The 12166-nt window shown below is 43.2% G+C and overlaps 1 protein-coding gene and 1 long non-coding RNA gene across 4 annotated transcripts in view; one reads left to right on the top strand and one right to left on the bottom strand.

The window, feature by feature from the left end:
- AGPAT4 (1-acylglycerol-3-phosphate O-acyltransferase 4) overlaps window positions 1–12166 on the bottom strand; it is an 81758-nt gene that overhangs the window by 23514 nt on the left and 46078 nt on the right. For all 3 annotated transcript variants that reach the window (XM_027454275.3, XM_027454276.3, XM_072035885.1), the window contains one exon: window positions 1000–1161. In XM_027454275.3, coding sequence (XP_027310076.1) covers window positions 1000–1161 — 162 coding nt within the window. The remainder of the gene's footprint in view (window positions 1–999; window positions 1162–12166) is intronic.
- LOC113845265 (uncharacterized) lies at window positions 4952–11485 on the top strand. Its single transcript, XR_011808310.1, has 2 exons — window positions 4952–5774; window positions 8719–11485. It is a non-coding gene; the product is annotated as an uncharacterized lncRNA (long non-coding RNA).

Raw genomic sequence — 12166 nt, 5'->3', positions numbered from 1 at the left:
GAATGGTGGTAATTTGTGGTTACCAATTGGCACTGAACTGCCTATGTTCACAAAAAGGAATTCAACGTTTTGTAAGAGTCACAGAGCACAGGCAAATCCCTGTGAGAAAGTGGGATTAGAAACTAAGAATACTCATCTGCTGACAGCCTCCTGCCTCGAAATCATTTAAACAGTAACCAAAGAGAGCTTAGTTTTAATTGCTTAGGCCTCACTGAAATCAACAATAACCAAGTTCTGTTTCAGAGAAGGAGAGATACAGCATGTACACCTACACTAGGAAACCACCTCTTAAGCAAACAGTTCTGTAGGCCCTTGTGAGGCTGCTTAAAGTAGCATTTCCCTCTCACCATCAGAACTAGGATTCTTCTGATTACTGAGGAAGGAAAAGATTCAAAGGCTTTCCATTTTCAGACTAGGACAGACTCAACACTTTAAAAAAAATAGTGGTGCAAAAAATAACACGTTCTTGTTACTGAAAGGTGACACCACTCCTCTCTGACATAGCCAATGACCCACATGGGCCACTTCTATGACCAGACACTGCTCTGCAGCTTTCACTCCTACTGGGCCATGTCTGACCGAGCACTTTCACAGGAATGGCAAAATCACAGGGAAATGCAAGGAGAAGAAAACAGCTGATGTGTTTCAAAACAATATTGTCACATGGATCTGTTACACCATCGTGAACACCTGCATCTACCCCTCTACAGCTCCTACATTCAGAGGACTGCAACGATTACTGAGTTAATTGCAGTGTAGGAATTTCTGAGGTAACATCCACAGAGCTCCATACTATAGAGTTAGGAAACAGACAATGCAGACAATTACATAGGAAATTCCAGAGAGAATTCAGCTCTCAGATAATATTCCCCTGATGCTGCCAGGAGGTTCATGAATCAAAGTGCTCAGGAGCAACCTGGTGACTATCACGTCTTGCGTACGCCTTCATCCCCCCAAGCACTACAACACCTCCCACAACACTCATTAGTCATCACTTACCCAAAAGTTTTCAGGGTAGTCCCGGAGGTTCAGCAACTTCTGCATGACTGTTTTCCGATCCTCCTCCCACTTACGCTTGCAGAAGACTATCTCTAGGAAATACCACATCCAGCCAATGATAGGCATGTAGGAGAGCTCCTTCTTCGCCAGCACTTTGGAACTCTGCAAGACAGAGTGAAAGGAAGTAAGACAGAATCGCACCACTTACTGGGTTTTGTGCAGACATGACACATGCCAAGTTAGACATTTACATCTTGATTCATTTACTGACCTGTCCCAGTTTTAAAACCAGTACAAAAGCAAAACAAAGAAGTTATCCTTGCATGACACAACAGTCAAATCTGATCCCGGTATCTGCATGACAGAAGACTTTTGGTATGAAATATATTTGTGTATGTATGTATGTATGCCAATCCTGCCCAAACCCTGAAACCCAAAACACTAGCCAAATTCCTTCAAATGCAGAGGAATCCATGCAAAAGACTCAATCCACATAAAATTAAACTCTTAACCAGACCCTGTGCAGTGCAGTCTGCCTGTTCCCAAAGCCAGGACACCTCATCATGACAAGAAAACCATTCAGAATGAGAAACAGATTCACAGAGCCTTTGCTACATAACAGCATATTGATGCATGCACCTGTTTCACACACACTTTACCAATGGAGGAAATCTTAAACAACACTAGAAATAACAGCAGCAATAAAAATACTTTGTTTCTGTTCAGACTTGTTTATGGAAGGGCAAAAATACACTAGTGAGCTTCTCTTCAGAGCATCCTTCTGGAATAAACTAAGTACTGAATCTGTCTCACAGGTGTGAAAGATGCTGAATTGATTTGTCCAGACTCTCCATAAGAAGTCTATGGCTTTTCAAGCATTTAACTTGTTTCAAATCTCAAATCTAACTCCAGAAGGCCACCGTGCCTTGGTAAGCTGTCTTTCACTTTGCTATTTAGTGAATAAAATGGTACGCCTGCATGTGCATACACAAAAATCATTTCAGCATTCCTGAAAGATGGCGACATTTTCCTAGAGGATAGATGGAGCAATTACAGTCCAGTTCCCATCCCTGGTATCATTATAAGCTGTTCCATGCCAGTGCTCCACAGATGGGTTCCAGGACACTGCATCTGACCAGAAGAAATTATTTACTGATAGAAATTATCAGCAGCAGATATTATTTCCTTTTATTTTTTGGTTGCTGTTGTTCATTTGGTTACTAGGAGAAGAGGTTGACCTAGTTCTTTATCTCAGCTCGATTCTCTCATCTGCTTTCTTTCCTTGAGAAGGAAAATACCTTAAATAATTAAACTATCTAAAAGCTCATAAGAGTGGAAGGCAAGTGCACATAAATAGCTTCACAAGTGGCTGTTATACAGAAGCAGAGCAGAAAAAGACACAAGACAGTTCCATTTCTAAGAATGCAGGAATTACCACTGTCAAACAACTTACCACTTTGCAATGAAGTGCACTCTCTCAACAATTTGGAGAACTTCAGCGATGGCCCTAAGCTGGGATCCCAGGCCCTGCTCTCCCTCAGGGAGCAGCTGAGGCACTCTTTTTGCCATTTCAGTTTCTCCTGGATGTGAATCCCTACTGCATGGCAGCAGCACCAAGCCCAGCCTCCTCTTCCAGCTCCCCAGATTTTCCCTTTTCTCTGTTCCTCTTGATACAAGTTATTTTTGTATTTTCCAAATAAATCTAAGCTCTAAATTCTGGCATATACTTTTAAAAGAAGTTTCCAGGGAGCACTTTTTGTTATAGGCCATGTACAACTTCATTCAAAATACACACACCAGTCCAGAAGCTCTTTCATTCCTCTCTCCTGTGCAAGGCTGAGGGAGACACCCGGGCCTATGATTTGCCCCTCCCCCCCCCCAAAAAAAAAACAACAGCAGATGTAGCATCTCCAGCTGGTGGAGGAAGGCCAGAACCTTAGGGAACTGCAACCCTCACCTCAGTCCCAAGCAGGCCGGCCTTTCACCTGCAGCCCCAGCTGGAAGGAATCATAGTGGAAGCCACCAATTCTTCAGGAAAACAGTAGCATTGTCACAGCTCAGTCCCAACATCCCACCCCAAAATAAAACAAAACCACCATGCTCTTAAAGTTTCTTTACAGTAGGTGTTCAGTATCACAAGGCATGCCCTAAACGAGCAGCAGCACGCTCTGCATAGGACGCACAAGGCCTCCAGAACAGTGTCAGAGAAGACAAGCTCATCTAACAGTCCTACCTCTAGACTTTAAAACATGCGAATCCTAGCCCAAAAACAAGCTGAAGTAAATACTTCACCATCACCTTTGCATATTTTAAAAAGTGTATAAGTTAAATATGAGGCAGGAGAAATGTAACCAACACTGTTTTCTTTCCCTGGTGAAGGACAGCCAGGCCTGACTTGAGCTACGGTGTCGCTGGGCGCAGGTATGACCACAAAAGCAGAGCTGATGTTTGTGTTCTCCCCCAGGGCACACGCCTATTCATTTTGAAGTTTAAAATGCTTGTCAGACACGTGAGTGCACGTCTCCTTAGATGAACATAAAAAGAAACCAAATTACCTTAGGCTGTATTTCGCGCACCCCACCTACTGTCGCAGAAGAAGGCAGGCTGATGACACAGAGCTAATGGGAGGAAGGAAACTCTCCCGTCACTGCACGGGTACGACTCCTCATGTGGGAGGAATACATCAGGCCCCTCAGAAGCTACCGCCTCGCTACAATAACTAGAGCTGCAAGCTGTTCGGCTTCAGCTGTCTACACGTGCACAGCTCCTGCCTGAGAAGGCAGGAAGGGAAGAACACAGCTGTAGTTCGCTTCTGCCACTGATTTTTCCTTTACCGGAGAGCTTTGGAAAATACATGACAGTCACCTCTAGTCCTTAAATTCAGCTTGCTCAACAGAATGAATTGAGTACATCATTGCTTTTTTACGAAATGTACACTGCCTTCCTGAAGGAAGTTAAACATTTTCAATGCTCAGAATTGTGTAATTCCAACAGACATCTTACGAAATCATTGCTGGATGGGAATGGCTTATCTACACTAAGAGCATTTTAATCCAGGTTAATTTATTTTGACTACATTTGTTCAGATGGGAATACCCATGAAATTTTCCTTGTGTGAATGATTGTACTAACATTGCATAAAAAATAAATGTAAAAAACTCACTTCAGACGTGTTCCCATAGCTTTGCTGTCACAGAAAGAAAATCCTGATTTTTATCTTCAGCCTCAATTATTCAGCGCCTCTTAATCACAGAATGAACAAATTGCACAAAATCAACCTGTAAGCTGAGGATGTCTACCAAAATTTGTTCCTGTTTCAAAACAAATTTATTGCAGCTGCAAACCATTAGCAGCAGCAATTTATCTCAGAAATTACTAGCTCTACGGGCTGCCCTCGACACTGACATACTTTTGGTAATCCTGTTTGCTCTCTTTCACACCCTTTCATATTGTAGTCTCAGGGACATCGAGATGAAAAGACACATTTCTTTAGTGCCTCAAAGCCATGATTCCATAAATGTAACTAGGCTCCTAATTTTTAATGCTTCAATTTGAGGAAAAAAATAAAAAAAAAAAACACGTTTCCATGTTGGAAAAGTAACACAGCAATATTTTAGTGGATGTAACACCCAAGCATATGTTAAGATGCTGTATTAAATACAAGTAATAACGTGTTTTTATCTGCCTACACGAACAATCATATAACTCCTATTAATATACTGAAATATACAAATGAATGAGCACTGGGAAGTAATCAGGATTCACATACCTATCAGTCCCAAGCAGTAATCTAGCAGAAGACTCTTCTCACACCTTTTTTTTTTTTTTAAGGCAATGTTCAGTTCTTCCAACAGAAAGCTTCAATATAAATAACTTTTTATTTATTTATTTATTTTCTGGCATATGGAACAGATAATTAGGGTTTAAAATGATTACATATGCTTAGCATTGTAATACATACACCATAGATGTTTGTTCATTGTCCTTTGTATTATAAAACAAAGAGTTTTATTTGAGGAGCAGGTGTTGCGAAGGTTTCCTGCTGAAGTAAGGAGCTGTATAATGCTTAGCTAGACACTATGAAAATTCCATTGCTTAATGTAACAAAAAAAGAATCCTCTCCCCTTCCCTCCTTCTGCATCTCAGTAGCCTCTTTTGTTCAGAAAACACAGCTGCAAAGTTCATGTAACCATTTTCTGATAAGTTGTTAAACTAGTGTATCAACACCCTGCCTTCCTGTCTCACGCTGGGCCAACATGACCAAATAAAGAAATAAGTTGAACCACAACGCCGAGGAAGACTACGGCCTTCATCTTCACGACCACCAGAGGGACAGAGACGACCCCCTAGCAACAGTGCGCGCAGTCGCAGAACATACCCGGACGTGCTGCGTAATCCTGAGATCACCAAGATATAAAAAGGGACCCTGGGGGGGGTGAGGCGCGCGCCGTTGGCGGAGCCGAGACTCCCCGGCCGCCCAGCGCTGTTTTGCTTGCTGTTGCTTACTCAATAAATTCCTTTCTATTATTAAAGCAATGCTCTCTGAAAAATTAATTAAGAGGGAGCTTATAACAAATTTGGTGCCGTGACTCGGATGAAGGCAATCTGATTGAAAGACCTTCGGAGGGGGCGCCCCGCTGATTTCAGCGGCCTTCGCTAGGACTACTTTCATTCAAATCCTTCACCGACGAACCCTAAATTCGGCAGCAAGCAAATAAAGCCGGCAACCCCTAGTAATCTTTGTGCACGAAGACCGAACGAAGACTCAGGAGTGAGTAAGTATAGGCCGGTGATCCGTTCGGTTGGGGTTGGGTATCCTGGAGCGTAGCGTTGTGAGACGTCCAATTGCGGACGAAGCGAGTGCGGACCCCTCGGTAGTGCGGTTCCCACATCCCGCGAGGGACTGGGCCACGAAAAGGGGGAAGCGATTTGTGCGTGTGTGTGTGAAGGCGCTCCAGAAGATGGGACAGAAGAAGAGTAAGCCTTCTGGTCCCATGGGCAGGGTAACGTCTGATGTTAGGTTACCCTGGGATTAATGATTAAAAATTGGCAGGATTCCCCTTTTAGGCGGGGAAGCAATAAAGTAAAAATGATACATTATTGTGTTGAAGTTTGGGGTGGTAAACAGATTCGAGGAGACCACCTTTACTGGCCTGTATTTGGGTCCTTTGAAGATTGAGTTTGCCAGGCCCTAAATATTTATGTAAACTCAAAGGAACCTTTTAGTTTGGAAGAAAGTGAATATGGACATTTGTGGATCAGCTTGGAAACTCAAGCCGATTTATATCCTCTAAAAGAAAAAGGAGGGGATGGGAGGCAGAAGAAAAACCGAGAATTAGAGATCCCAGCCCCACTGTCTCCCTATATTTCACCACCACCACCTGCAGCCCCTCCGACTCCCAGGCTTCCTAATCCGCAACCCCAGGGAGATTCTGATAGCGACTCTGACTCTAGCGTTCAGGGACCAGTGACTAGGAATATGTGGCCATCCCCATTAACTCCGGGGACGTCCGAGATTTTAAGAAAGAGACAGGAGGAGGGTAAGCGAGCTTTAATGGCAACTGACACAATGTTTCCAGCTGCTGAGGAATGATTGTAACTGGAATAATAACTGTACATTGTATATTGTATATATAAAAGCCCGGGCATTTTTGTTAAAGTGTTCTTTTATACATATGTTAATATGTAAATATGAAAATATAAGAACTGCCATTGAGGTGTATGTTTAAGGGAACAAAATTTTCCCAGGCATATTATCGGTTCATCAGGTTTAAATGTTCCCAGTGTAATTGTCTACAGGCAGTTAATTTCCAGTGGTCTGATTTTACTTGTGTATCTATATATTGTGGATTTTGGAGGGATTGGGATTGACTAGTAAAGAGCTTCTAGGAAAACAGTGGAATATTAACCACTGCAGATTACAATAGGAAAAGTTCAAAGCAAAGAAATCCCGAGGAAAAGCCCCCTAGGATGTATACTAACACATTGAAGGGATATAGTGGGGTAAGAGGGTACAGAGAGTAAAAGAACCCTTATTAAATATTGTAATCAGTGGTGGCCGCTTTATAAACTAGAGGATGGAGCGGAGTGGCTCCTAAATGGAAGTATTAATTATAACACCATATTACAGTCAATGTTGTTTTTGTGGAAAGAAGGAAAACAGGATGAAATGTTGTATATTGATGTTGTTTCAGCATCTTGGAGGGAAAAGGTACGGAATTAAGTTGGCCCCTGACTGAGCCTTTGATGTCGGCATTAGAAAAGTAAAGGCTAGAGAAAGATAAAGTACGTGTTAAAAGGTTTGTTGAAAGTGTTAAAGGTATTCGAAGTTGAATGAGCAGGGAAAGGTGATGTAGGCATTATCTAAGTAACAGTCTAGAAGTTTTGGTATATTTGCATATTTGCTGTGGTGTTTGTTCAGTTTCCCAAGCATCGGGGAGGGGGGAACAGCCTGCTCCACCAGGGGCCTCTCCAGCGGCAGCAGGGGGGCTTCGGCTCCAGCGCCTGGAGTGCCTCCTCCCCCTCCTTCTGCACTGACTTTGGTGTCTGCGGGGGGGGGTTCTTGCTCTCCCAACTGCTGTTACTTGTAAAGTATCAGGGATTAAATTAACTAATGAAACCCTAAATGTGATGGGGGTAGAAGGGACTGGGATAACAGTGCCACTTTTGGGGGATACCAAGCTGAGACTAGGGGATAAAATGATCACTGGGCAATTATTGTATGTATCCAAGGCAGAGACTAACTTGTTGGGAAGGGATTTGATGATTAAATTGGGCATTCAACTAGTAAATTGTTAGACTAGAATAACAGTGTTATTAATGGAGTGCTCTCTGGCCCTGAGAGCAAACATACATGTATATTCACCTCTGACTGGAAAGACCCTGAAATGGGTGCGGAAGCAACAATATAGGTGGACAATTTTACCTCAGGGCTATACAGGGCCACCTATCTATTTGGGTAAATTCTAAAAAAAGATTTTGGAGCAATTACAACCTCCCAAGGAGGTATTAATGTTACAAATATGTGGATCATTTTAAGGAAAATCGATACTCCCTGATGGGAGAGAAATGCTGAATAAAGTGATAATGAGGCAAATATTAACTGTTTTACATCAGAAGAGTCATTGGGAGGTGCAAGCAATGTGTGATGTTGTTCTAAGAAAGCATGTCTGTGAAGGAATATATACTTTAGGGAAGCACACATGTAGAGGATGTACTACTATATGTCAAAAGGTAAATAAAAAGGCCTTCTGTAACCTATCTAGAGGGGGACGGGAGCCAGGGCTTTGACCTTTCCAAAGTATACAGGTAGACTTTACTGAGTTACTTGTTTGTCCTAATTGACCACGTGACTGAATGGGTGAAAAGCTTTACTGCAAGGATCAAAGCAGGCCTTAGAGATTGAGTGGGATTTTCACAGCCCCTGGCACCCCTCCTCTTCTGGAAAGGAAGAGTGAATGAATGGTGAAATTAAGAAACAACTAACAAAACTTGTGCTGGAAACTAAGGCTTCTTGGGTAAAATGCTTACCCCTTGCACTGTTAAACATATGGACACAGCCCAGAACTGATGTAGGAATTTCTCCTTTTGAAATGCTATATGGTATGCCCTATGACTTGGAACTGCCACTTGATCACCCTCAATTCTAATTAAGACTTGGAAAGAGACTGCTTTAACACCACGATGGGGAAGGCCCCTATGTTGTTTTGCTTACCACAGAAACGGCTATTCGAACTGCGGAGAAAGGATGGACGCATGCCAGCCGTGTGAAAGGACCAATCCGGGAAGGTAAATGGGAGGCAGCTCCAGGCCCTGACGACTTGAAGCTGACACTGAAACGGACTCGATAAGTATTGTGTGCTGGCTGTGTATTGTGGGAGTGGGTGGAAACCCTATTTATCATCTCTTTGAAACAGGTGCGGGCAATTCCTCAGATTCCCCTGAAGAATACTGCTGCTGCCGAGAAGAATCGATACCTCGTAGTTCGCTGCAACCGAACTGACGAGCGAGGCAGAGGAGTAAAATGGTGGGGAAGCACTAAAGAGGCTGGGCAAGGCCTGGTCAAAGCACCTTGAGAGATGGGTTTTAATCACCTCCTACAATACATTGGGGTCATTATTACCAGCCTGATAAACCATGGATCTGCTCACCCCCATCAGCCTTACAAGTGGAGTTTAATAAGGTGGGAAGATCAAACCATCCTCGGAACTGTCACTATAGCCGGTGCACCGAGTTTCCAAACTACTCTATGTGAAATAATAACTACTGATGGTTCGTGCAGGAATGTATCAAGTTACTATTTTTGCCCAAGTTCTAACCCAGGAAGGAGCTACTGCAATTTTCCAAATGCTTACTTCTGTGCTTATTGGGGATGTGAGACCATTGCTTCAGATTGGATTCCCGGGGCTGGTCGAGACAAATTTTTGCAAGTGGAATATGGGCCCTATGGGTGTAAAAGGCTTAGGAATTGTAACTTTTTGTATCTTAATGTAACTAATCCAAACGACCAGGCCTGGCTACTGGGAAAAACATGGGGTGTAAGATATTACGAAAACGGGTTTGACAGGGGAGGGCTCATACTAATAAAGAAGGAGGTTGCTGATAAGCCCCAGGCGGTAGGACCAAATGAGGTATTATCAAGAAATGTTCAGAGAATCCAGCCTGCAGAAAATGCTACAGTGCCAACCTTCAGCAGCCTTTTGAGCTCAGACGTAGCTGAAAATGATAACATAGCTGAGAGTAACATATGGAAGGTCATGAATGCCAGCTACCAACTATTAAACAAAACAAACCCAAATATGACAGAGCATTGCTGGTTATGTTTTAGTATAAGGCCCCCATATTATGATGCTATAGGGGACCTTGGGGAGCTCACCCGCACAAACGAGAGCAACCCCCTACAATGCAACTGGGGTAAAGAGATAGGGGTAACACTAACACAAGTCACTGGGAGTGGTAGATGTGTGGGCACGGTTCCTGGGGGGAAGCGCCACCTATGTAATATCACGGAGAATGGAAAACAATCAGCTGAATGGTTAATCCCGGCTAGCAACGCCAGGTGGGTTTGCTCATCAGTAGGTGTGACTCCTTGTCTATCGCTAAGAGTCTTTAATGCGTCTCATGATCTCTGTGTACAGGTAATAATTATACCAAGGATTTTATACCATTCTGAGGATTATATGTATGCTCAGCACACGGCAGCAAATTATCATTTGGAAAAAAAGGGAACCGATCACAGCTTTAACTCTGGCCACTTTAATAATCTTGGGAGGGGCAGGGGTCAGTACTGGAGTTGCTTCATTGGTCAAGCAAAATCAAGAGTTCACCTCTTTACGCATTGCTGTGGATGAGGACCTGACCCGGATTGAACAATCTATCTCAGCCCTGGAAAAATCTGTCAGGTCACTCTCAGAGGTAGTGCTACAAAATCGTAGAGGATTAGATTTGGTATTTCTACAACAGGGCGGGTTGTGTGTAACCCTGAAAGAAGAATGTTGCATGTATGCTGACCATACTGGAGTGGTAAGGGATACCATGGCCAAGCTCAGGGAAGGATTGGAGAAGAGAAAACGAGAATATGAAGACCGGCAGAACTGGTATGAATCTTGGTTTAATTATTCACCTTGGCTTACTACCTTACTGTCAACTATAGCAGGACCTTTATTGTTATTAATAGCAGCGCTAACTTTCGGGCCATGTATTTTTAATAAACTGATTGCAATTGTAAAAGGTCGTTTAGAAGCGGCACATCTAATGCTTATACGTGCCAAATATGAGCCAGTAAGTACTAACGAAGAAATCGAGGAAACATTAGTTCTTAGTAGTCAAGCATTGCAGAGATTCAATGAACAAAATGAGTAACTAAAAGAAAAAGGAGGGATTGTAATACATACACCATAGATGTTTGTTCATTGTCCTTTGTATTATAAAACAAAGAGTTTTATTTGAGGAGCAGGTGTTGCGAAGGTTTCCTGCTGAAGTAAGGAGCTGTATAATGCTTAGCTAGACACTATGAAAATTCCATTGCTTAATGTAACAAAAAAAGAATCCTCTCCCCTTCCCTCCTTCTGCATCTCAGTAGCCTCTTTTGTTCAGAAAACACAGCTGCAAAGTTCATGTAACCATTTTCTGATAAGTTGTTAAACTAGTGTATCAACACCCTGCCTTCCTGTCTCACGCTGGGCCAACATGACCAAATAAAGAAATAAGTTGAACCACAACGCCGAGGAAGACTACGGCCTTCATCTTCACGACCACCAGAGGGACAGAGACGACCCCCTAGCAACAGTGCGCGCAGTCGCAGAACATACCCGGACGTGCTGCGTAATCCTGAGATCACCAAGATATAAAAAGGGACCCTGGGGGGGGTGAGGCGCGCGCCGTTGGCGGAGCCGAGACTCCCCGGCCGCCCAGCGCTGTTTTGCTTGCTGTTGCTTACTCAATAAATTCCTTTCTATTATTAAAGCAATGCTCTCTGAAAAATTAATTAAGAGGGAGCTTATAACAAGCATTACCTGTGTTCACTGGAAAATGAACAGATGAACCAGTAGATTTAGCTTTAAAGAGGAGGCAATTTTTGCTCATATAAATATCTTCATCTCAGGAAAAGGGTTACTAAACTGATTAAAAAGCTATTTTAGCACTGCTTCGTTATATCAAGCACTGAACCAGAAGGGTAACAGTGAGTCCCGGCAGGGAGTGTACTAGCGTGCTTTTGATTCAAGTCCTGAACAACATCTCGTTCCTCAGAAAATGCCTGTTTCTTGACTGAAAGTTCCTGTTTCCTGTAGGCCTGTTTTCAAAGGGCTGCTTGGCACACACCTTGAAAAACTTACTGTTACTGATGCGTTTAAATGCCAATACAGGGCCTAGGTCAAATATCACAGGCAAGAAAACTGAAGGGTGCAGCACAGCACAGGGACCTGTCAACACAAGGAAGCAAAGCCCAGGCTCACCAGAGTTGGCCCCAGCTATTTCGCCAGCACAGCATGGAAAAGCAGAGCACCCTCAACATCTAATTTCCAGCAACCACCAAAAATCTTCTATGGTTTGGTGCCACAAACATGCACCAGCAGCTTCAGCTACATGGAGCCCAACTGCAACTGGCAAGACAATCTATGCCTAGAATAGCTCACAAGAGAGAAAGAGAGCACAGAATTGCTTCTTG

The sequence above is a fragment of the Anas platyrhynchos genome, chromosome 3 (assembly GCF_047663525.1).
Source record: "Anas platyrhynchos isolate ZD024472 breed Pekin duck chromosome 3, IASCAAS_PekinDuck_T2T, whole genome shotgun sequence".
Taxonomy (NCBI): Eukaryota; Metazoa; Chordata; class Aves; order Anseriformes; family Anatidae; genus Anas; species Anas platyrhynchos.
Note: the sequence above shows the minus strand (reverse complement) of the source record. Positions and strands in the feature narration are given on the sequence as shown.